Raw genomic sequence first — 26299 nt, forward strand, 5'->3', positions numbered from 1 at the left:
AAATAATTATTTTCAGTAATATTATAAAGTGGGTAGTTTTAGACCACTAGTGCAAAAGTCCATCTTTTAAAAAGGTAATTTAAAATACTTGATTCCAAGATAATATAACAATAACTTTAGCAAAAAAGAAAACTACTTTCTCAAAACAAAGCAAGTTGTTTAAAAGCTAAGCAACTCATGTTAATATAATTTGATTATGAAGTTAGAAAATTACCATTATATTCCATCCCTAATTTAGGTTTCTGGGAAGATGATAACTTTGGTGACATTAAAGAATACTTCAGATTAACTCATCATAGAAAATTGCTTCTTGAACTTTCAAATCTTATATAAATTCTATACCTCTGATCAATTTAAATCTTTTGTTTGTTTTGAATTTTTTAAACATGGATCTATCTTTCTATTAAATCAGTATCAAAGCTAAAGATAAAAATGGATTTTTTCTCTTTCCCCAGAATAGATTACTTGAATATAATTATCTTTAAAAAGTTTTTCTGTTCAGTTCATTCTACTCATAGCTTATTATTATTCCAAGCCATGTCTTATAAAGTAATACTGAAATATTAAATAGAAGTTGCCACAAAGTCTATGATAGTTGTTAGCTAGAGGTCATCTTTTAGCTTGATTCTAAATAGACCTAACCACAAGGGCACTTGGAGAAGGTGGCTCAGATTTTGCACTGTAAAAAAAAAAAAGTCTTGAAATTATATGCTCCATCTTGCTAAATTTTCAAATTAGGAAATATGCCTGATAGACACTTAATGGTCATAGCATTGACTAAAACTTTTATGATTTTTTGTAAAAGCAGCACTTCATTGTTTTCCCTTGCAAATTGTTCCCTAGTATACTTGCAGAATGAAGATTAAGGGAAAATGAATAATAAAACTTAGCTCAGAACTTTAGTAATTGGGCTTCCTGCTTTCTTTCCCGTTCCAAAAGAAGAGGAGACATAATCCTGCCAGAAGTAACTTCATGGACAGCTGCATTTTACAGTTTCAATTGTCATCTGATGATCCATATCTCCTGGCTCTTTACATTCCCACTTAGCAATATTAGTGAAATAGGTGTAATTAATCTGCAGATGAAGAAGAAAGGCTTCCCTTAACAGTGAGAGTGTTCTATCTGGCACAATTCCAGAAACTGTAAGGGATTCCTTCCTGAAGTCTTAAATCCTGAATCCTCTTATCAATTGTGAAATGACTGAGACTATATTGTTAACATGTAGATCTTTTCTCATTTTTTCAGCTTAACAGATATTCTGGATCTCTTTCCCCAAAGAGATGTCTCATGACATGGGATACTTTTTCCAGATATTCACTAATTGTTACTCAGCTATTTTTGGCCAATCACCATGGCCATTATTACTTAATCTAGGATGGCCTGCAATTCCTCCAGTTTGACCCTGGACTTGTCCTCAGGTGGCAGGGTCTGTTATCTCTAGAGTGTGCTGATGGTGAACTGAGGGTTTTTTTTTTTTTTTTTTCCAGTTTTTCCAAGTTCCTCATAGACCTGAAGTCTTCCTACTCTCAGAAAAATTGAGTTCAGGTCCTTATTGGTCCTTTGGTAAATACCTGGAGCCTATTGCCTTGTGTGTAAGCCAGAATGGATGTCTGAATTACACCTTTGTCTCCTCCCAGATGATATATTTCCTTCATGTCAACCTCTCTCATATTTTTTCTTTCTTTCCATTCATTCCCTCTTCCCAGCTTTCATGGTCACCTTGCCTTTTATTACCTTGGTCTTTCTCTGATTGCTTCTTTTTCTTTTCTCCTTTATCCCTTTTGCCCTATATTCTTATTCTTTCTCCTTGTGTCCTACCCTTAGGAATTATGTGTGTCCAAAGTAGCTGATTAATCCCCTGATTTTCCTCTGATTGGTATCTTCAGTGGCTGCTGGGGTCTTTTTTTAGTAAAATTAGTCACTACTAGAGTGCTACATGATGGATAGAAGATGATGAGGGTTCTTTACTGCACTTTATTTCTCCTGAAACAAATATTGCTTTGTAATAGAACGCATCACTTTTTTTTTTTTTTTTTTTTTTTTTTTGTACTAGGGCGCTCTATTACTGAGCTACATCCCCATACCTTTTTTTTTTTAAATTCTAAGACAGGGTCTCATTAAATTGCATAGTCTAGAGCTGGGGAGATAGCTCAGACAGTAGAGTGCTTGCCTTGTAAGCACAAGGCCCTGGGTTCAATCCCCAGCACCACAAAAAAAAAAAAAAAAAAAAAAAAAAAAAAAAAAAAAACTGCACAGTCTCCCCTTGAACTAGTAATCTTGTCTCAGCTTCCCAAGTAGCTGGGTTATAAGTGTGGCCTGCTTATTACTTGATTTACGAAAAATGTTCTTTACCTTGTGGCCTCAGTTTCTAATTTTAATAGGGGAAGATAGCTGTAGAAGATAACTAAACCAGATATATTAATTCCATACAATTTTTATTAAATGATTCTACTAGTTAGTAATATAGATTTACTGTGTGACACAATATTTTAAGAACTTCATACATCTATTTACTCATGTCAAAGAAGAAAATCAGAGTGGAGTAACATTGGTTTGAGGGTGTGAAAATATAAATTAAAGGGCCATTGTTAAATCAGGTATTGGATACATCTGTAGCAGCACTTTTGAAGTGGCCTGCTTGCACATACACAAGATACTTGTGGATCTTTGGACTAGGCCAACCTTCAGTGCACCAGCATTTGTTAACCATTTGTAAATTCTCCTGCTCCTCCTAAACTGCCTAAAGATTGAGACAGCTCCTTGTCTTTTTCTTACAGGACTGTTGTTAGTATTGATCACAATTCTTGACAAGCAAATGCTGTATTTTTTATAGTTTTAAGTTTTTTAAATGTGGTCACTATTTTTAAAACCTCAGAGCATGTTTATTCCTGGATTACAATCCCAGTTATTCCCAAATAAAAGTAATTTTCTTTACTTGACTATGTTTATCAGTCATTTAAAATTCATCAAATGTAATTCAATATTATTATTTCTGTTTTATGAATGAGAAAACCAAAGTCTAGAGAAGTGAAATGATTGATCCCAGTTCATAAAAGTACACAGTGGACAGAAAATATTTTGAGAGAATAAGACTTTTCTCAGGTCATCTTTGGTCTGAGATATGAAATAATTTACAAATTCAGAAATAGGAACCAAAAATTATTTTGGCAAAAATAGTGAAGTAAGGGGGAGATAATTACTCAAGAAAAATTGCTGAATAAAAACAATAAACTTATTGTCATTTTAACTGGTACTAATCCGATCCTCTCTTTTTCCCTGGTCATAGTAGCCTTAAAAAATAGCCTGTGTTTCTCTTGAAGGCTGGCAGACATGAAAGGGAAGAACAAAAGCCTGATCTCATCATATCTTTATTTACCCCCAAATATTTGACTGTTTGACATGCCTAGATGTTCCCTGTAATACCCACAATAATAGAGGGCTGTGTTTGACCTGACTCAGAGCTCCATTAAAAATGGAAAAGCTTTTCTTTGGATATGGTTAGTGAAAACAATTATAGGGACAGAACTAAAATTTTAAGATGTAATGGCTGAAAATTTCATAAATTTAATATAAAACATGTCTACATATCTAACAAACTCAAAGCAGAGTAAACCCAAGGAGATCCACACCAAAACATATTGTAATTAAAGGCTAAAGATCAAAGAGGATCATGAAAACAAAGAAAACTAACATTATATACAAGAAATTTGTAATAAAATTAACAGGTTATTTCTCATTAAAAACCATGGATGTCAGAGTCAGTGGTATGATATATTCAAAGTGGTAAAAGAGAACAACTATCAATCAAAAATTTTATTTTATTCTTAACTTGTCATTTTATCTTAACATTAATTGTTCAAATTGATGTGATTCACTGATATTTCCATACATGCACATATCATGCATTAATCATGCATTTTTTTTCTAATTTAGAAAGTTCTTAAAGCTTTTTCAAAACAGGTGTCTAACCACCTTTCTTCTACTCTTGACACCCATTCCCATCTTCTCCCTCACCCAGCACCCTTCTCATCTCTAAAACCTTCTAATTTCTTTATCTCTCCTCCTCCTTCCCCATCTCTGGAGATCAATATTCCATTTTATATGTCTGCAGGGTTGACTTAGTGGTTTCCTGAGATGAGTTAGATCATGTAATATTTGTCTTCCAGTGTCTGACTTGGATCACTTAACGTAATTTTCTCAATTGCATCCAAAATGGTGCAAATGACAGAATTTCATTCTTTTTATAGCAAGTGGTATTCCTTGTATAAATACACCATATTTTCTTCATTTGTTTGCTTAAGGGCATCTGTTGTGAATAATGCTGTAGCAAATATGGAAATGCAAGTTTCTTTTTAGTATAAGGATATCATTTTCTTTGAATGTATACCAAATAGTGGTAGTACTAGTTCATATACAGTTCTGGTTTTAATTTTTTGAGAAATCTCCATACTTTTTTCATAATGACTATACTAATTCATATTCTCACCAGTACTGTGTTTTACTGTAACCTTGCTAGTTTTTGTTATTTCTTTTCTTTTTGATGATAGTCATTCTAACTGGGATAGGATGATATCTCATTGTGATTTTGATTTACATTTTTCTCATGAGTAGTGAAACAGTATTTTTCATGTGTGTGTGTGGTGGGATATTTTTATGTCTTCATTTGAAGTATCTTTTTAGTTATTTATCCCATTTTTAATTGGATTTTTTAGGGAATGTTGGGTTTTGTGTGCATTCATTTCTTTTATTTTTTAATTTTTTTTAGTTTCTTGTATATTTTGGGTGTTAAGCTCTTGTTGGATGTGTTATTTGAAAATTTTAAATTCCTTTTCTGTAGGTTGTTTCTGAATTCTATTGATTGTTTTCTTTGCAGAAACTTTTTTACTTTGACATATTTCTATTTTGTGATTTTTCATTTTGTCACTTCTGCTTTTGAGTTATCAAAAAAAAAAAAAAAAAAAAAAAAAAAGCCCATTGTGTATACCACAGTATTGAAATGTTTACCCTACATTTTCTTGTAGTTATTTTTATGTTTTCATATTTAAGGGTTGGTACACTTTGAGTTGATTTTTGTGTATGGTCTTCAGAGAAAGGGATGTAGTTAATTCTTCTGCACATAAATCGCCACTTCTGACAGTTTTTTGTTTGTTTTGTTTTTGTTTTTGATATTTTGTACCAAGGATTAAACCCAGGGATGCTTAACCACTGAGCAATATCCCCAGCCCTTTTTAATCTTTTTTATTTTGGGACATGTTTTTTTAAAATTAACTGGGGTCTCACTAAGTTGCTGAAGCTAGCTTTGAACTTGCCACCTTCCACTCAAGCCACTGGGAGTACAGGCCTGTGCCAGGACACCCAGCTCAATTTTGACAGTTCTTAATAACAAAAGTGAGTGGGCTGTTTGATCATGGATTAATTTCTAGGTTCTCTATTCTATTCCTAAGTGATGTACAGAATTCATTGTAGCTCTATCAAAATTCCAATGACATTTTGTTTTTCTATTAGTCTTTCTGTTTTAATATAAGCATCATGTAATTTTCATAACTAAAGCTTTGAGTAGGTATTGTGATGCCTCCAGTCTGATACTTTGGACACAGGATCACTTTGGTTGTGCTGGGTGTTTTGTGTTTCTTTAAGAGTTTTAGGATTTTTTTTTTTTTTTTTTTTCTGTTTCTGTGAAGAAACTAATGAAATTTTGGTGGAAATCTCATTAAATCTGTAGATAACTTTGGGTAGCATGTTTATTTTAATTATTTGTGTATGTGTCCTCTATAATTCAACAGTATTTTTTGTTACAGAGGTCTTTCACTCCTTTTGTTCATTCCTAAATATTTTTTTGTAACTACTATGAATGGAATTGCTTTAATTTCTTTTCTTAACAAGTTCATTATTTATGTGTAGAAATGCTATTTTTGTGTTTTGATTTTTATCTTCACATTTTACTGAATTTGTTTTTAAGTTCTAATAATTTTGAAGTGTTTGGAATTTTCTTTGTGCAGTCATGTCATATGCAAATGAAGACAATTATATGTCATCCTTTCCAATTTCCATTCTTTCTTTCGTCTGTTTTGGCTAAGACTTCCAGGTCTTAGCCAGTGAACATCCTTGTCATGTTCCTGACTTGTTATAGGAAATGCTTTCAGTGTTTCCTCATTCAGTATGATATTGGCCAGTTTTTAACTTGGGATGTGTTCCTTATATACTTAATTTGTCTAGACTCTTTGTCATGAAGGGATGTTGAAATTTATCAGGTGCTTTTACTGAGTTGATTGAAATGATAATTTTTTTGTCCTTAATTTAGTTGATGGCTTGTATAACGTATTGATTTGCATATGTTGAGTCATTTTTGCATTCCTGGTTGAATCTCACTTGATCATGGCGCATGATCTTTTTGAAACTGAATTTGGTTTGCTGGCATTTTATTGGGAATATTTGTTTTGTTTGTTGTTTTGTTTTCTTTTGTTTATGTATCTTTGTCTGATTTTGGTATAATGGTAATGCTGGCTTCAAAGGAAAAAAGTTTGGCAAAGTTCCTTGCATTTTGATTTTTTTGAAATTGTTTAAAAAAATTGGGATTATATCTTCCTCAAGTGTTTTGTAGAATTAAACTGTAAAACTATTGAAACCCGTCTTTTTTTTTTTTTTTTAATGGGAGATTCAAAATTACCTCTTCAGTCTCTATGTGCATCACTGGTTAGTGTAGATTTCCTGCTTTTCAATTCTTTATAGTAGGTCATATGGTTCAGGAATTTATTTTTATTTATTTATTTATTTATTTATTTAAGATTTTCAGGACTTTATTGATTTCCTTTAAGTTTTCTAGTTATCTAGCATAAAATTGCTTGCAGTAATTCTTATGATCAAGGTGCTGGTATCTAGCAAGGAGTTCTTTGCTGCATTCACGTGATAGAAGGTAAAAGAACAAAAAGGGATTAATGTTATCCTCAAACGCAGAAGAGTGAAAGTGGTCACTCAGCATGCTGTTTTTATAGCGGCATTATTTCATTCATCCTTCTTGACTAAAATACCTGAAGTTGGAAATTTCTGGTGCTTGGATAACTCTGCTGTAATAATTAATTTTATGGCAATATATAAATTGTGTTAAATATATCAATTTTACATTAATAAATATTTAATTCCAACCCCTGCATGCCAATGTTCTCTGATTTTTATATATGCTGGGTTTTTCTTTTCCTTAAAACTAAATCTCAAAATTTATAACACATGCTAACCATTATGGGTGTTATTATCAACTTTGTAGTGACGTATAATGGAAGGAGTGTGAAAGGGAAATTATGCAACCTTCAGAACAGTGAGGAATTTTGAACAAGTTCTAAGTAAAAAGTCCAAGAGCGATTATGACTCATTGGCATTATCTGCCTTTGTTGCAAGCCTTTTATTAAGGACTGTATTTCCCGAATTACCCGTGGTCTTGTGTCATACATAATTTATGCTCAAAAGGCATAATTTTAAGTTGACCTTGTTACCTGAGAGTTCTTGGTAATTGGACCTTATACCCATTTTTCTGAATCCTACCACCAGATGGAGTTCTCGCTCCATCCCGTACGTAATTGAGTCATATGACGACTGTTTACGTCATACATGACTCATGAGTAGGCGTGGCTCGCCTGCATCCTGCTTCCGGGTTGATCAAACGTTTTGTTTCGGCCTCTGGCTCTGCGGTCGCCATCTTGTTCCTGAGGCTAAGGTGAAGGAGTTATCTTCTGTGGGAGGACCACAGTCACAACTATCCAGGGAGGGGAAGGCGCAGGCTGCAACTGTCGGCGGCCCCAGGTCTGCGGGGAGGAGGAAGTAGGAAGAGGGTGGCAGTCGAACTTGACTTCGGCTCCTTTGGCGGCGCGATCCAGGAACCAGCATTGGTAACAAACGGCCTTTCTGGGCGCCTACTCCTGGTGGAGGCGTCGGGAGGCGCCGGGCCGGGCTGTTTTTTTCGGGGCGTACGGCGGTAACTGGGACCCTACTTGGGGTGAGGGGAGGCGAAAGCAAATCGGCAGCTTAATTTCTCATTACCCTGGGGTTACAGTGTGGCTTAGGGACAACAGACCCTCACGATCTTTGATTTTTGTCTATTTTCCTTCTTCCCCTGCCCCCGCCGTTTGCTACCGTGTGGATCGAAACCCGGGACATGTTCATGCTAGGAAGCCAAGTTTTTGTTCATTTTACAGTTTCAGGCTTTAATATTTGGAACCCGAAACTTCATTTCTTTCCAGACGTTGTGTTTTAGAACTTCTGTGAATCTCATAGATTTTCACCAGTGTCAGTATTCTCAGTTTAGTTTCACGTATCTTTAAAGATCTTCTTGGAATATTTGTCCTCACGGCTTCCAGAAAGGGTCATCTATCTGGGAGAGTATTTTCCTATTTACTAACCTCACAGTTTTTTCGGATTTCCCCTGACGTGGTTATTCTTTCTCCGGATACCTGCGCAGTCTTAATCTTCATAATCCAAAATAAGCAAACAAGGCACAAAGTTGGAGGAGGGGAAGGGGAGGGAGGCTGCTGGCAGTGTAATTGTGAACTATCTGAGCCTCCTGTCTCTGGTAATCCTCCCCAGTGCCACAGTTTCAGCCTGGCTGAAGGACACCCTGTTGACTCAAAATTTCTAATTAAGGACTTAGTACCTACCTTCACAGAGTCTTCTAAGAGATTTTACTTAGGAATATACTATTTTCCCTCTGTTCACCTTCAGAAACATCCCTAAATCCAGAATTTAGGGATCCACCTTACCTAACTTCAGCTATCTTCTTATCAATAATCCTGAGTTAAACACTTGCTTTCAGAGAAACTTTTTCCAGCATATACTTTTATGGAATACCCTAATCCAGTCTAACTCCTTTTATTAAGATAAACTCTGGTGTCTCCCCTCCAAACCTTCCGAAGGATCAGAACCTATTCAAATAATATATTAAACTTAGAAGTCTTGCTGTATGTTCAAATAACATATTGAACATATAGTTGTCCATCAGAAGTATACTTTCGTTATCACACATTCTTATCATAGCCTCAGAGACACTATCAGATTTAATCAGCCTTACAGGGACATCTCTACTAAATATCTGGGACCCAGCTCTGTCTTCAAAAGCTACACAATGACTGGTGGATTGAGCCTTTTTTGATTTGGACTATCCAAGCTCATTCTCCCCCTTCTATTATCTTAGTCCCTAGTGATATCCTCTGTGTCTCTCTCTTTATAATGGGAATACTAGTATTTCAAGCCTTCCTTTCTCCCAGAATTAATTTGAATAGAAAAAGCCTCCCAACTTGTATCTCACCTCTAATGTTCCTTTCCCCTCCAGATGTCCAACTCACTGCTCTCCAAGAAACGTCGAGTATCTGGGCCTGATTCAAAGCTAGGTTCTAACTGCTCTCCTACATACTCTGTGAGATTTGAAGTGCCCTCAGGACCAACCAACGTGAGTGCCTTCTTTCTGAACACTGTCAAGTGGTATAGTAGAGTGGTTGGTAAGAAGCTCCTAAAGCTACATTTTGTTTGTTTCATATGAACTTTTTTTCCCATTCTTCCATAGGGAATGCCAAAAAACAGTGAAACAGACATAGATGAAGGTCTTTACTCCCGTCAGCTGTAAGTAGGGCAAAGGTGGGAGATAAAAAGTAGGAGAAGGCGCAGCAGCATTGTGTAGATTGCAATCCCTTTTTGTTAGATAAATGAATCTGGTGGTCTTCAATCTTGTCCTTTCAGTATAGGGTGAGTAGGGTTGGATGAGACAAACTCTTACCCAGAGATCTCTCTTGGCAGGTATGTATTGGGTCATGAAGCAATGAAGCATCTCCAAACATCCAGTGTGCTAGTGTCAGGCCTACAGGGCCTGGGTGTGGAAATTGCCAAGAATATCATCCTTGGTGGGGTCAAGGCTGTCACCCTTCATGACCAGGGTACTGCTCAGTGGGCTGACCTGTCCTCCCAGGTACGTCTTTCTGACTTCTTTCCCCTAAGCACCAAACTTCCTTAGATTCTGCATCTATTTTTATTATCCCATCTTTCCCTTTGTAGTTCTACTTGCGTGAGGAGGATATTGGTAAAAATCGAGCTGAGGTATCTCAACCCCGCCTTGCTGAACTTAATAGCTATGTGCCTGTCAGCAGCTACACTGGACCCCTTGTTGAGGACTTTCTTAGTGATTTTCAGGTATGTGCAGTGTCACCCTTCCTGCTGCCTAATTTTTACAAATATTATACCTGTCTTTATTAAATGTTTTGGCCTTGTGTGTCAAGTTTTGTGGTGAGAGTTAGGGGATATAGGCAGGAATTAAACTCTTTACCTGTTATTGGGGGGTTCACTTATTTAGGAGGGTCATACGTGTGGTATAGTGATTTACAAACAACTCTGGAGCTAAACTGCTTTCATTTGTTAAATCTGGAGCTCATCTAATTTTATGACCATGAGTAAACTTCTTTTCGTTTTTTTCTGTCTGTAGAATAAGAATAATAGCAATATGTACCTTTCATAGAGTTTTTGTGAAAGTTAATCTTAAAATAGTGGATAGTCATAGAGGTGTTTATTAAATAAGAGGAATTTTGGGTGCTGATACATTGCCTTAAAATGATCCCAGCAGGCAAAGATATTAAAACTACTGAAACAGAAATATGAATTTTTTTCTGATGAATAGGGAAGGGAATTCAGACAAAAGTTCCATAATTCATGGCTGGGCACTCATTTTCTTGGGAATTGGAACATTTAGGTGTGGGAATAAATCCAAATTTTGACTGGAACAAGGGGGCATTTTTTTACTCAGGGCACAGCAAGATTGTAAATAGATTGCAGTCCATTTGTCATATAAATGGATTTGCTCATTTTCAGTCTTGTCCTTTCAGTACTTCTTTGTTAAACTGAGTGGCTCTCTTCTAGAAGTCTGACTTAAATTCATACTTTGTTGTGGAAGAGAGCTGAACTAGCAGAAAAGCCTGGGTATTGATTTCTCCCCAGCCCTCAGCCTTTTCCCTTTATTTTCTTAGTCTTCACCTCAGACATAGGACTTTGCCTGAACCTTTTGCTCTTTATAGGTGGTGGTCCTTACCAACACTCCTTTGGAGTACCAGCTGCAGGTGGGTGAGGTCTGTCACAGCCGTGGAATTAAGCTGGTGGTGGCAGACACTCGGGGACTGTTCGGGTAAGTGCTTGCCCCTTCCTTTCCCAACCCTTCCCAGACCCAGAACCAAAGGCTCATACTAATCTGTTACCCTGAGCCAACCACAGTTTTCAGTGTTGTGTTCACTCTTCCTGTGAGTATTGTCTTAGTCCTGCCATCAGTGGGCTGAGTTGAGTTTACATGTACTGAACTGTGGAGTACCTGTTTTTATGGTCTCATGCTCAGGTCTTTGTCACCTCTCTGTGTAGGCAACTTTTTTGTGACTTTGGAGAAGAAATGATTCTTATAGATTCCAATGGGGAGCAGCCACTCAGTGCTATGGTTTCTATGATCACCAAGGTAAGGAGGTCAGCCCTGTGGTTCCAGTAACTAGATGAAAAATAACTGTTCTTCCTATCTGTTGGTACTCTGAGCTTGCTTCTAAAACTGATTCCTTTTCTAACCAGGATAGCCCTGGAGTTGTTACCTGCCTGGATGAGGCCCGACATGGATTTGAGAGTGGGGACTTTGTCTCTTTCACAGAAGTACAGGGCATGAGTGAACTCAATGACATCCACCCCATAGAGATCAAAGTCCTGGGTATGCCAAGGCTGTGGGGAGGGTGCAAAATGCTTTCTCAGAACAAAGGGAATGTTGAACTGTATGAGCTATCCCAAAAGCCTAGAAGTGACATATATCTAACATCTGAATTGAACCTAAGGACAAGAGGAGAGTGTCTTTGGAACCTGGACTAGGGCTTAGTAGAGATGTGCCAGTGAGATCTGATCATATCCACTAAACATATCCCCAGCCCTTTTAATGTTTTATTTTGAGGAAAGTTCTTTGGGCCTTGTTAAAGTGCTGAGACTGACCTTAAATTTGAGATCCTTCATCCTCAACATCTCAAGCCGCTGGTATTACAAGCATGTACCAGTGTTTTGGTTAAAATTTTTGTATCTTTAGTGTGTACTTAGTATAATCTGTAAGTATATTTTATTGCTTCACATGTAGACAATGCTTATAACAAAATATTTCCATTTCATTATTCATTGTTTACTATTATCATACATTCTGCTTTTATTATGTTCTAAATTCCTCAATATGTTATTTTTACTTTAAAGTGATTTATAGAATTAGAAAGCATTTTTACCCACATTGTGCAGTTTTCATTGTTCTTCTTTCCTTTTGATAGACCCAGATGTAAATATTTTATACTTTTCTTTCTGTTCTCAAGGTGGTTTTTAAGATTTATGATAACGTAGGTCTCTTTACAATCTTTTAGCTTTCTTACATTTGAAATTGTATTTGCTTTGCCTATTTTTGAAAGAATTTTCTTGAGGATGTCTAAGTTGATAATTGTTGTCTTAAATTACCTTGAATGTTTTGAATAGTCTTGTTTGTGTTGTGTTCTGCAGGAAGTCTTGATTATCAACTGTGCATGGTGGCACATACCTGTGTGATCCTAGTGGTTTGGAATGCTGAGGCAGCAAGATTGCAAGTATAAGGCCAGCCTCAGCAACTTAGCTAAACACTATCTCAAAGAATAAAAAGGACTGGGGATATAGTTCAGTGTTACAGCACATTTGCATTTAATTCCTTCTACCAGAAAACAAATAGAAAAAGTCTTACTATCATTCTTATTTTTGTACACTTAGGTGTACCTAAGTGTTTTTATTTAATTGCATAAAATTACTTGTCATTTTTTTCAAAATATTGTTTTGTTACCCTTAACCCTATCCAAGCATTCCTTTGTAGGATATTGATCACCTTGTATATAATACTAAGCCACTTGATTGATGTTCCACAATTAATGTTCAGTTGTTCTTGGTTTGTTTCCCTTTTTCTTTTTCCCTTTTTGTCATATTTTGGGTTTTATTTTGTTGAATTTAATCTTTCAAGGGTCTAAATTTTTTAATACCACTTAGCTTAGTGTATAAAATCAGTCAAAATGACAACTATTTTAAGCATATTCTATAGGTTCAAGAAGCTATAGGAAATCATGATCATGCTAAGAAGAGATTTAAAAGATAACAAAAAAATAAATTGAACTATTATATAAGTGAAGACTATGGACGGGTCAAAATATAATGATTCTAACAAGGGTGTGACTCCAGAAAACTTTTGAAGAAATGTTGGTCCTCAGATTTACAGGTTTGATGGAAACTAATGAATCTGTGAAACAATAAACCCAAGTAAACATACATTTTATTCAGATAATATTGTTCAATGTAAGATTATTGCGAATGGCAATGTATTGTGGTGCTCAAAAAATACTTTTGAGTTTTTTTGTAGAGATTATGTATTTAAAGTTGGCTCTCAAGACTTTTGTGTTTAGTCTTCACTTTGTGTAATTTTATTCCTGAAATGACTATTTGAAATTGGGAGTATTAGGTGAAATGGGCAGTTGATATCCATGGGTTAGGAAGTTTTTTTGTGTGAGCTCAAAACTTCAGTCATTTTAGAGCTAAGACCTCTGAAGGTGGTTTTTTGTTCTTGTTTTTTTTTAAATGTACAATCAGCCCTTCTTTCATGGGTTTAGCATTAGTGTATTCAATTAAATGTGGATTGAAAATATTTGAAAGGAAAAAATAATTGCACCTGTAATGAACCAAGTATAGACTTTTAAAAATTTTTTTGCTTATTTTCTCTATAAACGATACTGTGTAACAAATACTTAAATAACATTTATGTTATCTATTAACTTTATCTAGAGGTATGATTGGATATGAACATGTATAGTTAGGTGTGATACTTGCCATTTTTTTATCAGGGACTTGCCCATTTGTGGATTTTGTTGGTGTTCATGGGATTCTGCAGGTACAGATACCAGTGGATGACCGTATTCTTTTTTTGATGGTTCTTGGCAGTGCATAGTTTCTTGCATGTGTTGGTTAATTCTCTGCTAAATACTGAATGCACTCAAGTGAATGTCTAAACTTCTTCCGTCTAGCTTTTCTTCAGTACTATGGTCTGGATTTTGGCTGTCAAAGCTTCTAAACTTTGTCTATCTCAACCTATGCAATCAAGTGGACTTAAATTTTCTTTCCTTCTTCCTATGCCTTAGCAATAAATGGGAGTATCCATGGACTTCATTTCATTTGTTCATCCTCAGAATTATAACTTTGTATTGTCTCTTGCCCCATGCCTGAAAAATGGCTATTAACTTTAGTTTCTTAGTTTCTGACTTTGGAAAGATAGATGCAGCCAGAGTGGAACTCCTCAGTTTGTTCTGTGTTTTTTGGTAAAAAAGTGAACTCAAATACCTAGTGTAAGCTGGAAATAAATAGTGTACATGCCTTTGGGATAAGCCTTGGGATTAGAGGACTGGGGACTATGAACACTAAACCGTTTCATGGGGTTTGAACATTTAGTCCCAAAAGTTAACGGGAGGCATGTCTTTAGGATAGGACTTGAGGGAAAGAAGAGATGTGTCTCTGATTTCCGTTAACATGTTTCAGGATCTGGCTGACTTAACATGCTAGTGTTAAGACTCAAACATGAGTTTCCAGTTGGAGGATCCAGTTGAGTTTCCAGTTGGAGGATCTTGTTCAAAAATTTTCTAGTTTCTCTGCAGACTTGGGCACAAAGGTAGAGGTTCCCATAATGTTGAACTGAGAGGAGAGAAACTTGATTTCATTTCTTTATTTTCTTTAATCCACTAGGTCCCTATACCTTTAGTATCTGTGATACCTCCAACTTCTCTAACTATATTCGTGGAGGCATTGTCAGTCAAGTCAAAGTGTCTCAGAAGATTAGTTTTGTGAGTATGGAGGTTTCAGGGGATGGTGGAGTGGACTGAAATTTTAGTTATTTCTAGGCTTTTCAAACTTATGGTCTTAATATTCCACTTTATACAGAAATCGTTGTTGACTTCGATTGCAGAGCCAGACTTTGTGATAACAGACTTTGCTAAGTGTTCTCGCCCTGCTCAGCTACACATTGGCTTTCAGGCCCTACATCAGTTCTGTGCTCAACACAGCCGACCTCCTCGACCCCACAATGAGGTAAATGAAGGGTAAACCACCCAGGGTTCTTTACTTGAATTCCCATCATATTGTTCATGTATCTGTTCTCCCTGTTCTCCCTCCCTGCTCCTCCTATAGTAGTTTGAGCTGTCCTCTCTTGGTTCCTTTTGACTCACTAGGAGGATGCGGCAAAACTGGTGACCTTAGCACAAACCGTGAATGCTCAAGCCCTGCCAGCAGTCCAACAGAGCAATCTTGATGAAGACCTCATCCGGAAGTTGGCATATGTGGCTGCTGGGGATTTGGCACCTATAAATGCATTTATTGGGGGATTGGCTGCCCAGGAGGTCATGAAGGTCAACATGGGTGGGGAAGGTCATGCATGAGTTGGTTTGGTTCAGGTGCCTTCCTAACCCTTTTGTCTGGCTGGCTATATCAGTCCTTCTTTAACCACCAATAATCTCTCCCCAGGCATGTTCTGGAAAGTTTATGCCCATTAGGCAGTGGCTGTACTTTGATGCTCTTGAGTGTCTTCCTGAAGACAAAGTGACCTTCATGGAAGACAAATGCCTTCCGGTACTTAAGAGGGGCCCATGCCAAAGCAACATAGGGAGCATCTATAGAAAAGCCATCCTGTAACTTGACTTTTTGTCACAATTCAGTGCCAGAATCGGTATGATGGGCAAGTGGCTGTGTTTGGCTCAGACCTACAAGAGAAGCTTGGCAAGCAGAAGTACTTTCTGGTAAATAAAACTGTTGGAACACTTGTACTTTCATCTTTGGACCTGAGCAGCCCTCTTAGGATCTGTTTCTGCTTCTGTAAGGGGAGGGTTTTGGGTCAGACTAATCACATTCCTTACCCATTTCTGTATAGTGAGGGAATATCTCTTTGTTTCTCTGGTGCCTTCCTCCATTGGTGACCTTAGGTTTTATGGTTCTGCAGGTTGATGTAGTACTAGACCCACTAACTGGAAGTGGTGTGGCCTTATACTGTCTTTGCTCTGACCAGATTCTCTTTTCTACTTTTCTGCTCTAGGTGGGTGCAGGTGCAATTGGCTGTGAACTGCTCAAAAACTTTGCCATGATTGGGCTAGGCTGTGGGGAAGGTGGTGAAATAACAGTTACAGACATGGACACCATTGAAAAGTCTAATCTGAACCGACAGTTTCTCTTCCGCCCATGGGATGTCACAGTGAGTGTGGTTGGAATGGATTTCTTTCCATGTCTTTTCCTTATTTCTTATTTTAATGGCTTAGATGTTTTTGCTTCTTGTTCTTTTCATTTGTTATTCTTTAACTCTTCCTCCCACCCTTCGATTTATTTTATTTTTTTTAATTTTATTTATTTTTTTTTATTTTAGTCACTGCAAATGTGATACTATGAAACTTGATTATAGAGGCATTACCTGAGAAGTTTTGTGCAAAGGACATTGTTAAATTCGCCTGCACAGAATCTTTATTTTTCCTTTAATTCACTTTATGCTCCAATCTTTTGGAATATATAAGGGAACAAAAGGTTTCGTTGTCCTCTAGTGGGAAGATTCACAGTAAATGAGAAGTTCCCAAAGTGCATGCTGGGTATCTTCTGTATTATTCAATGAATAATAATCATTGAGTCCAGAAGATTTCAGTAATAATATTCTGAGGTACTATTTTTTCTATTTTCATTCCTATCAAAGTAAAAATTTCTTCAGTATTTTAGGAAGCCTTCTGTAATTCATTGCAACAGTATTTTCAAAAAGACCAGTGAATTATAAAAAAAATTATTCATTAGGTAGTTGCAGTGAACATTAATTAGCTTTGAATTTGCACCTGAACTTTTTAATACACTACTCAAGTTCTGTTGTTTATTTTTAAAATGTCAATAATTATCTTAAGTGACTATTAAGGTACTCTTTAGTAATGCTCAATGTTCATTATAAATCTTCCAGCAAATTATAAGACAGATTTAATACAGCGGATATGAGAATGTAGCTTTCTTTTAAAAAAAGAAATTCCTTTAAAAAGGAATTGGTAAAAATATGAACATGTTAACAGTGTTTTATGTTGGAAAAATTTATTTTATAAAACTAGTTTAATTAAGTTGATTCAATATTCAGGTTGTTGGGAATCGTACTGCAGTAAACATGGGGGTATGGGTATTTCTTTGACATGTTGATTTCATTTCATTTGGGTATATATCTAGTAGTGCGATTTCTGGATTTTATAGCTTTATTTTTAGTTTTTAAAGAAAACTCCATAATGTTTTTAATAATGCTTGTATTGATTTACATTTCTACCAATAACCTATAAAAGTTCACATTTTCCACATTCTCGCCAACATTTGTTTTTATCTTTTGGATAATGGCCATCCTAAATGGGGTCACATAAGGATCTCGTTGTGGTTTTGTTTGCATTTCCCCAATGATTACTGATACGGAACATTTTTCATGTATCTTTTGGTCATTTGTATGTCTTCTTTTGAGAAACCACTAGTCATCTCAAAAAAAACGCTAGTTATACTATATGTAATAGGCATATTTTATTTTAAATGGACTAACATTTTTAAATTGTTTGAATTTCTAATATGAAAACTAATAGTAAAGCTACAAAATAGAATTTTTTTTTTACTCTAAGACTTGACAACTGCCATAATAAACATAAAATAAAGTATATGATTAGTGTTAGAATATGAAAAGTACAAAAGCAGTTATGAAGTGCCATAAAGGGTATTTTAAAGAATGGATAAGGAAAACCTCCTTGGGAAAAATTGAATTTCTTCAAGAACTTGAAGTATGTAAGGCAGTAATATGATATTGGGGGAACAGTGTACCAGGTAGAGGTGATAACCTGGGAAAAACTCTTGAGTTGGAATTAATATGCATCATGGTGTTTAAGGAACAGAGAAATCAGTTGGAAGTAGCTACAACCCAGGTGAACATGGGAACCAGTGGAGATATTTCAGAAGAGGAGCATGACTTGAAGGGGCCTTTGAAAGGATGGTTGTCCTTACATGGCATACTGCTCCTCTATTTTCGGGGGGATGGCTATCCGGGATTAAACCCAGGGGTGCTTAATTACCAAGCCACATCATCAGCCCTTTTTTATTTTTCATTTTAAATATATTTTTTATGTGGTACTGAGAATTGAACCCAGGGCCTCACACATGCTAGGCAAAGGCTAAGCCACAACCCTAGCCCAGCATACTGATTTTGTTTGGATGAATCTGATCCAACTCTGGGGGGAAAAATGTTGATGTTTGTCAGTTCTTTTTATTTCTGCTCACCCCCACCATGTTTGTCATAGCCCCAGCCATTGTAGCATAGTCAAAGGTTGTATATTCTGTTAAACTAGGACCTGCTATAAAACCTGTACCCTCTTTGTTATTAAATAAGTCAATATCCAGGATAGCTCTGTAAAGATTTGTGAATGAATGCATAGAAAACAGCTGTTTTCCTATTCCTGCCCAGAAATTAAAATCTGACACAGCTGCTGCAGCTGTGCGTCAAATAAATCCACATATTAGGGTGATTAGCCATCAGAACCGTGTGGGCCCTGATACAGAGCACATTTATGATGATGACTTCTTTCAAAACTTGGATGGTGTGGCCAATGCCTTGGACAATGTGGATGCCCGTGAGTTTGGAGGCGGGTGAAGAAAAGGGGCTGTGTTGTGTGTGTATGTATGTGTGCTGGCAGGTGCTTGTCTTTCTGTTATTCTAATGTTCTCCCATCTCTCATGCCATTTCTCTTCCCAAAGGCTTGTACATGGACCGCCGCTGTGTTTATTACCGTAAGCCACTGCTGGAATCAGGCACACTGGGCACCAAGGGGAATGTGCAGGTGGTTATTCCCTTCCTTACCGAGTCTTACAGCTCTAGCCAAGACCCACCTGAGAAGTCCATTCCTATTTGTACCTTGAAGAACTTTCCCAATGCCATTGAACATACATTGCAGGTGATCAACCTTGGGAGTGGGTGGTGCAGTGCTTAGGGACTTGGGTAGTTTCTTGTCATCAGCCCTTGTGGTCTTTAAATTCCATGAGAGCATTGTGCCTTCTTCAAAACTCCTTCCCTCAATTTACACTCAGCAACCTAAGTTTTACCTACAATTTTTTTTTACTTTATAATTTTCATTTTGGAACTAGTTTTAAAGAATATAATTCAAGGTGTACTTGAAGTGACAATGTTTCTGTGTAAACAGTATTATTTTCTTGTTAACCAAAATTAATTTCTTAGCATTATCTCCTTTTTAAATTTAAAATTTTTAATGTTTAGTACACATTTTTTTCTGTTAGTCAAATATATTTGATAACTGGTTTGTCAGCATAATCCCTGTTCCTGTAAAGCATGTATATATGAATAGTGTGTTTCATCTGGCTGGACAAAATGAATATACTGGGAACTGGCACTCAGAACTTAATCCTGTTTTTATTTTTCTTTCAGTCCTAGAATAACCCATTATGCTTTTACATTGATTCTTAGAGTCTGACACCATGTGAGATGATTCATTTTATTAAAAGGGAAAGGAAAAAATTTCCAATTTATCGCTTAATCTTGCCAGAGCTTATGGAATTGATATTAATGCTCATCACTATCTCTGTACACACTGTATATGTGTGTATGGGTACGTGTGTGTGTGTGTGTGTGTGTATGTATATAAAATCTTCCCTGATACTGGGCAAAGACTTAAGAACCAGAATTAACTTATACTGTGCTCACGATGCACAAAATGATTTTAGAACAGATTCACTATGTAACCTTGGATTTAATGTCCCCATACCTCAGATTTCTTATCTGTAAAATGAGCATATCAGTAATCCTCTTCCACAGAGATTTTGTAAAAGTGTTTGATACTTAATGTGTACTTGGCAGTACAGTAAATAAGCTTTAAATATGTATGTATTTTTAATAGCAGTTCAGAAGACAACATATCTTTATAATGAGACAATACTGGAGGTAATTTCTTGTGCATGTGAAATCACAAAACTAGGTAGTATGTGGTAGAGCTGGAATTTAAACCTGAATCTCTAGATGCTCCTAGCCACTTTACCAGTGAGTCTTATTTATTGACCTCATAGTTCTCAGGGGGCAAAAGTAAACAGTTTCTAGGCAAATATTATTTTCTGCTCAGTTTTCAGAAACTGTGTAAGGATCGTCCTAGTTTTATTTTAGGTGTTTTGTGTGTGTGTGTGTGTGTGTGTTCCAAATTTTAGGCAAACCACACTTAGAGTACTGCACATGAAAGTCATTACCATTATGCAAATCAAAGCCAGTGATTTTTATTTGAGGTCAGTTGTTGGGGCATCTTGGATAGCCACATTTAGTTATCTCCCATAACACCCATGTTCTTCCTACTTTCTTTATTCGTGATCTTTCTAATACATTCAAAAACCGATTTTGTCAACAGTTGCTTCACATAATTTTGTTTGCTTTGTAGTGGGCTCGAGATGAGTTTGAAGGCCTGTTCAAACAGCCAGCAGAAAGTGTCAACCAGTACCTCATGTAAGTAACTCAAATGTTCTTTTATCCCCTACCTGTTTGAACTGTGGCCTGATATCTTGTCTTCTCCCCTCACTACTGAAATATTCAGACCCAGTCACACTTTGAAAAAAAGAGCTTGAACCCCATACAGTGGGAGATGGGGTCAGAATTGGACAAATGGATTTGTCTTAAACCTATTTCTGGACTTGAGTAATTTTCTGCTTCAAATTCTTTAGTGACCCCAAGTTTGTGGAGAGGACCCTGCGGCTAGCAGGTACCCAGCCGTTGGAGGTCCTGGAGGCTGTGCATCGCAGCCTAGTGCTTCAGCGGCCACAGACCTGGGCTGACTGTGTGACCTGGGCCTACCGTCACTGGCATACGCAGTATTCTGATAACATTCAGCAGTTACTGCACAACTTTCCTCCCAACCAGGTAAATTTCATGTTTCTGGATTTGTTTTGCTGAATCTATTTCCTAGAAATGAAAAATCTATGGCTGTTGATATGGTTTCTTCCAGATAATCTAGATGTCACAGGCACTGTAAAAGCAGTAATTATTTAGGCTGTTGCTTTATGCAAACATGTTTTTTCCTTATTGCTTTTCCCCTTGCCTAAGATGTTAACTGAGTTATACTTGATTTCTAGTGATGGCTTTAGATATTCTAGAAAAGAAATTTTGGAGTTGAAGTATTTTCTCAAGTCCCAGCTTTACTGGACATTAAACAAGTCACATAGTTTCTCTGGTATACTATCTATAGCTCTGTAGTATGACTTATGGGAATTTGTAAGGGTTAATTTGTATTTAATTAGTATAATACCTAAAAAGTTGATATGTTTATTAACTGGCTTACTTTTTGCCACAGTTTCTAGAGATAGTCTAGACCTCTAGGACCAAGGAATAGATTGTCAGAGAATCCTCTTCTTGCAGTAGATACTTCCCCAAAACTTTTCTCTCCTAGCTCACAAGTTCAGGAGCACTTTTCTGGTCTGGGCCCAAACGCTGTCCACATCCGCTTATATTTGATATAAACAATGTAAGTCTTCTCCTTGGGGTCTCCCTAGAGTCAAGTGGAAGTTGGGTAAGGTGGGTAGGTGGGAAGTGGGTGGAGACTCACCCATTCTACTCTACTGCTTATTTTTCCCTGCCTTGCCTTCTCCCAGCCTCTGCATCTGGATTATGTGATGGCTGCTGCTAACCTCTTTGCCCAGACATATGGTCTGACAGGATCTCAGGACCGAGTTGCAGTGACCTCACTCCTGCAGTCCCTTCAGGTCCCCAAGTTTATTCCTAAATCTGGCATCAAGATCCATGTTTCCGACCAGGAGCTGCAGAGTGCCAGTGCCTCTGTTGGTGAGGATGTTTCTGTTTTTTTTTCCCTTTTTGGCCAGGAGTCACCACTCTGTCCTCTGCCTGTGTAAGCTTCTCACTGGACTGCTATTTGCGATCCTCTATAACCTCATACAGGAGATTCATGCACACATCATCCTGTGGTCCTCAACTTTCTGTTTTGCAATAGGATGGGTGGTCACTCCTTTCTTCTCATGTAGATATGAGGAAAATTATTCATTCACATCCTGTGTGTATTCATTACATTGTTCTCTTTTTCTGTTTTTTACTTTTGTTATCTTGTCTATTTGGATACTGGGGATTGAATGCAGGAAAATTTTACCACTGAGCTACATCCCCAGGCCTTTTTATTTTTATTTTGACACAGGGTCACAATAAATTGACTCTTACCAAATTGCGGATTCTGACCTTGAATTTGCAGTCTTCCTGCCTTAACCTCCCAGATCCCTGGGATTGACTAACAGGCATGTGCCATCATACCTGGCTCTTCTCTTCCTCCTTGATCTGTTTATCTGATGGTGGAAAAAATAGGGTTTCTACCAGTGAGCTCTCTCTTGTTACTTAATGTTGTTTTTCCCCATTCATACCCATAATCTACAGCAAAGTTCCCTGTGTACATTTTCATCATGGTATAATGCCTTGAACATACTTTCTCATTCTTTTAACTCTCATCTTCCTCTTTATTTCTGTGCTGTCTCCTGTTCTTTATCTGCTCCTACATTTTAGTTCTTTTCTGAATATTTATCTCTTCCTTTGTGCCTATTCCCGAGTTGAGACATTTTCCTTACCTCCTCTTCTATCTATTCTCTTATTTCTCTCTCAATATTTCTGGAAAATACCTCTGCAACTGCATCCCTCATTTTTCCCATCTCATCTTTAGTACATGTTCTTATCTCTTCTCATGCTTTCTCTTTAAATTTCTTCTCATTCCATATTCCTCTTCTATTTTTTTTCTTTGTATTTGCTTTCAGTTCCTCCCCATGTACTTTTTTTCTCAACTACTTCTCATATTTATCCCCAGTGTCTCAGTCACCTCTCTAACACTCCTCTTCAAGATCTATTCCATCTTTCTCTTCTACATCCTTTTTTCTTAAAAAAGTCAGAAAACATCAAGTTTTTCTTCTGTTTCTAAATTTTCTGTTAGCGTCAGCGACATTTTCATCTTGCAAAGATAAAATTGTGTTCCCATTAAACAGCTTCTCCCCTCGTTTTCTCTCCAGTCTCTGGCAACCCTTAACTACTTTCAGTTTTTTTTATTGTCCTACGTAGGGCAAATGATTAGAATCATACAGCATTTATTTTTTTTTTTTTAATTATTTTTAGTTGATGAACTTTTATTTTTATCTATTTATATGTGGTGCTGAGAATTGAACTCAGTGCCTCACATATGTCAGGTGAGTGCTCTACTACTGAGCCATAACCCCAGTCCAGGCATTTATCTTTTTTTCTGGCTCATTTTACTTAGCATAAAAGTCTCAGTTTTATTTAGAAGGATATATATCCACATGCACAGCTTCTTACACTTTCAATTATGTTTAGTATGTGTCAGAATATTCTTTTTTAAGGCTGAATAATATTCCATTTTATCTCTGTTCCACATGTTGTTCATTATTCATGTATTGATGAGTACTTTAGTTGCTTCCATCTCTTGTCTGTTTTTATTTACCTTCATATCTGTGTCTCCAGAGTAATATCTCTCTGTAGTCCTCATACCAGTTTCTTTCTTTTTAGAGGTGTTTTTTTTTTTTTTCTTTCATGTCTACATCTCCTGTTTATTGCTAACTGTCTCTCCTTTTCAAATCTTTATCTGCCTACAAACATTTCCTGTCCCATTTTGGACTTCTGCTTGGGATCAGCAAGTCTGATGATGTTTGTTTGTTCACTTTCTGCAGATGACAACCACCTGGAAGAACTCAAGGCTACACTTCCCAGCCCAGACAAACTACCTGGATTCAAGATGTACCCCATTGACTTTGAAAAGGTGCCAAATAGGGGCTCTGGGGCCAACATAGGGGGACAGGCTGGTGGTGGCTCAGTCTTAGCCTTTTGTTAATATTGTAGGCTTGCAGTTAAGCCTTGCTGTTGTTCTGTCTCACTTTGTGGGAGTTTGACACAGTTGCAGTGCAAAGTATTTATTTCACCAATAACCTTCTAGTGCTCTCCACTACTCTTCCTTGCTCCTGTGTATAATAGGATGATGACAGTAATTTCCATATGGATTTCATTGTGGCTGCATCCAACCTTCGAGCAGAGAACTATGACATTTCCCCTGCAGACCGACATAAGGTATTAACAATCCAGGACAACCACCCCCACACACGTTATGCTCTTTGCCACACTTGAGTTTTCCACTTTTGGTCTTTTCTGTAGACCTCCACCTTTCTAATAGTTCTCTGTGCTGGTTTCTTTTGCCTCACAGAGTAAGCTGATTGCAGGGAAGATCATCCCAGCCATTGCAACAACCACCGCAGCTATAGTTGGCCTTGTGTGTCTGGAGCTTTACAAGGTGGTGCAAGGACACCAGCTTGAATCCTATAAGAACAGTTTCATCAACTTGGCCCTACCCTTCTTCAGCTTCTCTGAGCCCCTTGCACCACCCCATCACCAGGTAAGGGCCTGTGATTTTATATATCAGTGAAACTTTGTATGTTATTAGAAGATGCATGTACTCCTAATAACGTGTTTGTCTTTCTTTATCCATGTATAAGCAGTGCTAGCCTTCATTATAGTAAATTAGACTGTGCAATTTGTTATCATTTTGTATATTCCTGTTCATTCAGACAGTTGTTTTGAGTGTGAGTGGTATTTTTGAGAAATACAAAGAAAAGGGTCAGTGTATTTAGAGGATATTAAATGGAAACATGTAGTTTTGGGGAGGTGAGTGAAAGATACAGCAAGGCATTGATGGTGTGCAGTCTTTTGGTCATTCTAAGGATTTTATTGCTTACTCAAGGATAAGATAGAGCCATGATATTTTGAACAAAAGAGGGCTGTGATTAATTTGACTTAACGTGTCAGGTGACTCCTGACCTATCCCTGTTCTCTGTTTCAGTACTATAACCATGAGTGGACATTGTGGGACCGCTTCGATATACAAGGATTACAGCCTAATGGTGAGGAGATGACTCTCAGGCAGTTCCTAGATTATTTTAAGGTAAAGTTCTATCCTCCTCTGCTCACTCTATTGGGAGATGATGGTTTTGCAGGTGTTTGTCTTCCTTACATTTATTCCCTTTCTCCCCTTCCCAGACAGAGCACAAATTAGAGATCACTATGCTGTCCCAGGGTGTGTCTATGCTCTATTCATTCTTTATGCCATCAACGAAACTTAAGGAACGGTTGGATCAGCCGTGAGTTGGCAACGGGGCTGGTGGGAAAAGGCTTTGTGTGGAATCTTCAGCTTCGGCTGTACCTGTTAAAGTTCATTGTTATTTCCTGTCTTTGCCCTGACTTGTCCTTCATTTCTTGTTTACTGCCTTCTTGATGCTTTGTTCCTTGCCTTAGGATGACAGAGATTGTGAGCCATGTGTCAAAACGAAAACTAGGCCGCCATGTGCGCACCTTGGTGCTTGAGCTGTGTTGCAACAATGAGAGTGGAGAAGACATTGAGGTCCCTTATGTACGATACATCATCCGCTGATTCCTGGTTGCCCCATTACTCCAGTGTCATCAGTCTACTTCCAGATCTCTAATTTTGATAAAGGTTCAGCTTTTCTAGGCACATATGTGTTACTTGTTTCTAAAAACTTTTGGCTGCTGCTTTCTATTTTGTTTTAAGTTGAAATCCATAATAAAAAACTTAGCCATATATGGTGTGTATTTGTTTTTCAAGGGCCACAGCCCTATTGTCTCTGGAAAGGAGTGGGCTCCTGTACTTCCCAAGTTAAAGTGATAATCCAAAGGTTTAAGCTGCACTGTAGCAGCATAAAGGTTGTCTAAAATTCACAGTTGTACAATAGAGAAGATTAAATTTGACAGTTCTACACATTTAGGGTCTGGTAACTTTCCCTCTGCCTGCTTGCTAAGATAAAAGCAAAGATGCTAACAAGTGTTTAAGAATAAAAATGTATAAATGCATTGTACTGTCAAATACGACTAATTAGAACAAATAAAATTTAAAAAAAAGATGTCTTGCTTTGTGTGATAATTTTGATAGGTAGTCTTACTCCACATTTTCTACCAACCATATTGGGTTTTTTTTGGTTCCAGGTATTGAACCCAGGGGCAGTTAACACTGAGCCACTTACCCTTTTTTGGTATTTTCTTTAGAGGGAGGGTCTCATTGATTTGCTTAGGGCCTCGCTAAGTTACTAGGCTGACTGGACTCAAGATCTTCCTGCCTTATCCTTTAGAACTATTGTGATTACAGGTGTGCGCCACTGTCTAGCTTCCATGTTGTTTTGAAAGACAGTAGAGATT

At 37.2% G+C, this 26299-nt stretch overlaps 1 protein-coding gene across 5 annotated transcripts; it reads left to right on the forward strand.

The window, feature by feature from the left end:
- The first annotated feature begins 7606 nt into the window (after positions 1-7606).
- LOC306652049 (ubiquitin-like modifier-activating enzyme 1) lies at positions 7607-25688 on the forward strand. Of its 5 annotated transcripts, none has more exons than XM_079125119.1 (26): positions 7607-7708; positions 9317-9433; positions 9548-9603; positions 9778-9946; positions 10033-10167; positions 11043-11149; positions 11377-11467; positions 11575-11707; positions 14770-14867; positions 14965-15111; positions 15252-15428; positions 15544-15648; positions 15735-15815; positions 16109-16264; positions 18521-18686; positions 18811-19007; positions 20490-20554; positions 20770-20965; positions 21492-21566; positions 21694-21883; positions 23773-23861; positions 24074-24166; positions 24300-24488; positions 24933-25034; positions 25130-25230; positions 25385-25688. In XM_079125119.1, exons 1-26 carry the CDS (start codon positions 7610-7612, stop codon positions 25518-25520), a joined length of 3270 nt encoding a protein of 1089 aa, XP_078981245.1. In that variant the 5' UTR covers positions 7607-7609; the 3' UTR covers positions 25521-25688. The 5 variants fall into 5 exon arrangements, with proteins under 5 accessions (XP_078981245.1, XP_078981248.1, XP_078981249.1 ...); XM_079125122.1 differs by having other exon boundaries at positions 18811-18893; XM_079125123.1 differs by having other exon boundaries at positions 25130-25250; positions 25385-25524.
- The last annotated feature ends 611 nt before the right edge of the window (positions 25689-26299 follow it).

This window comes from Sciurus vulgaris (genome assembly GCF_902686455.1).
Source record: "Sciurus vulgaris genome assembly, chromosome: Y".
Lineage (NCBI taxonomy): Eukaryota > Metazoa > Chordata > Mammalia > Rodentia > Sciuridae > Sciurus > Sciurus vulgaris.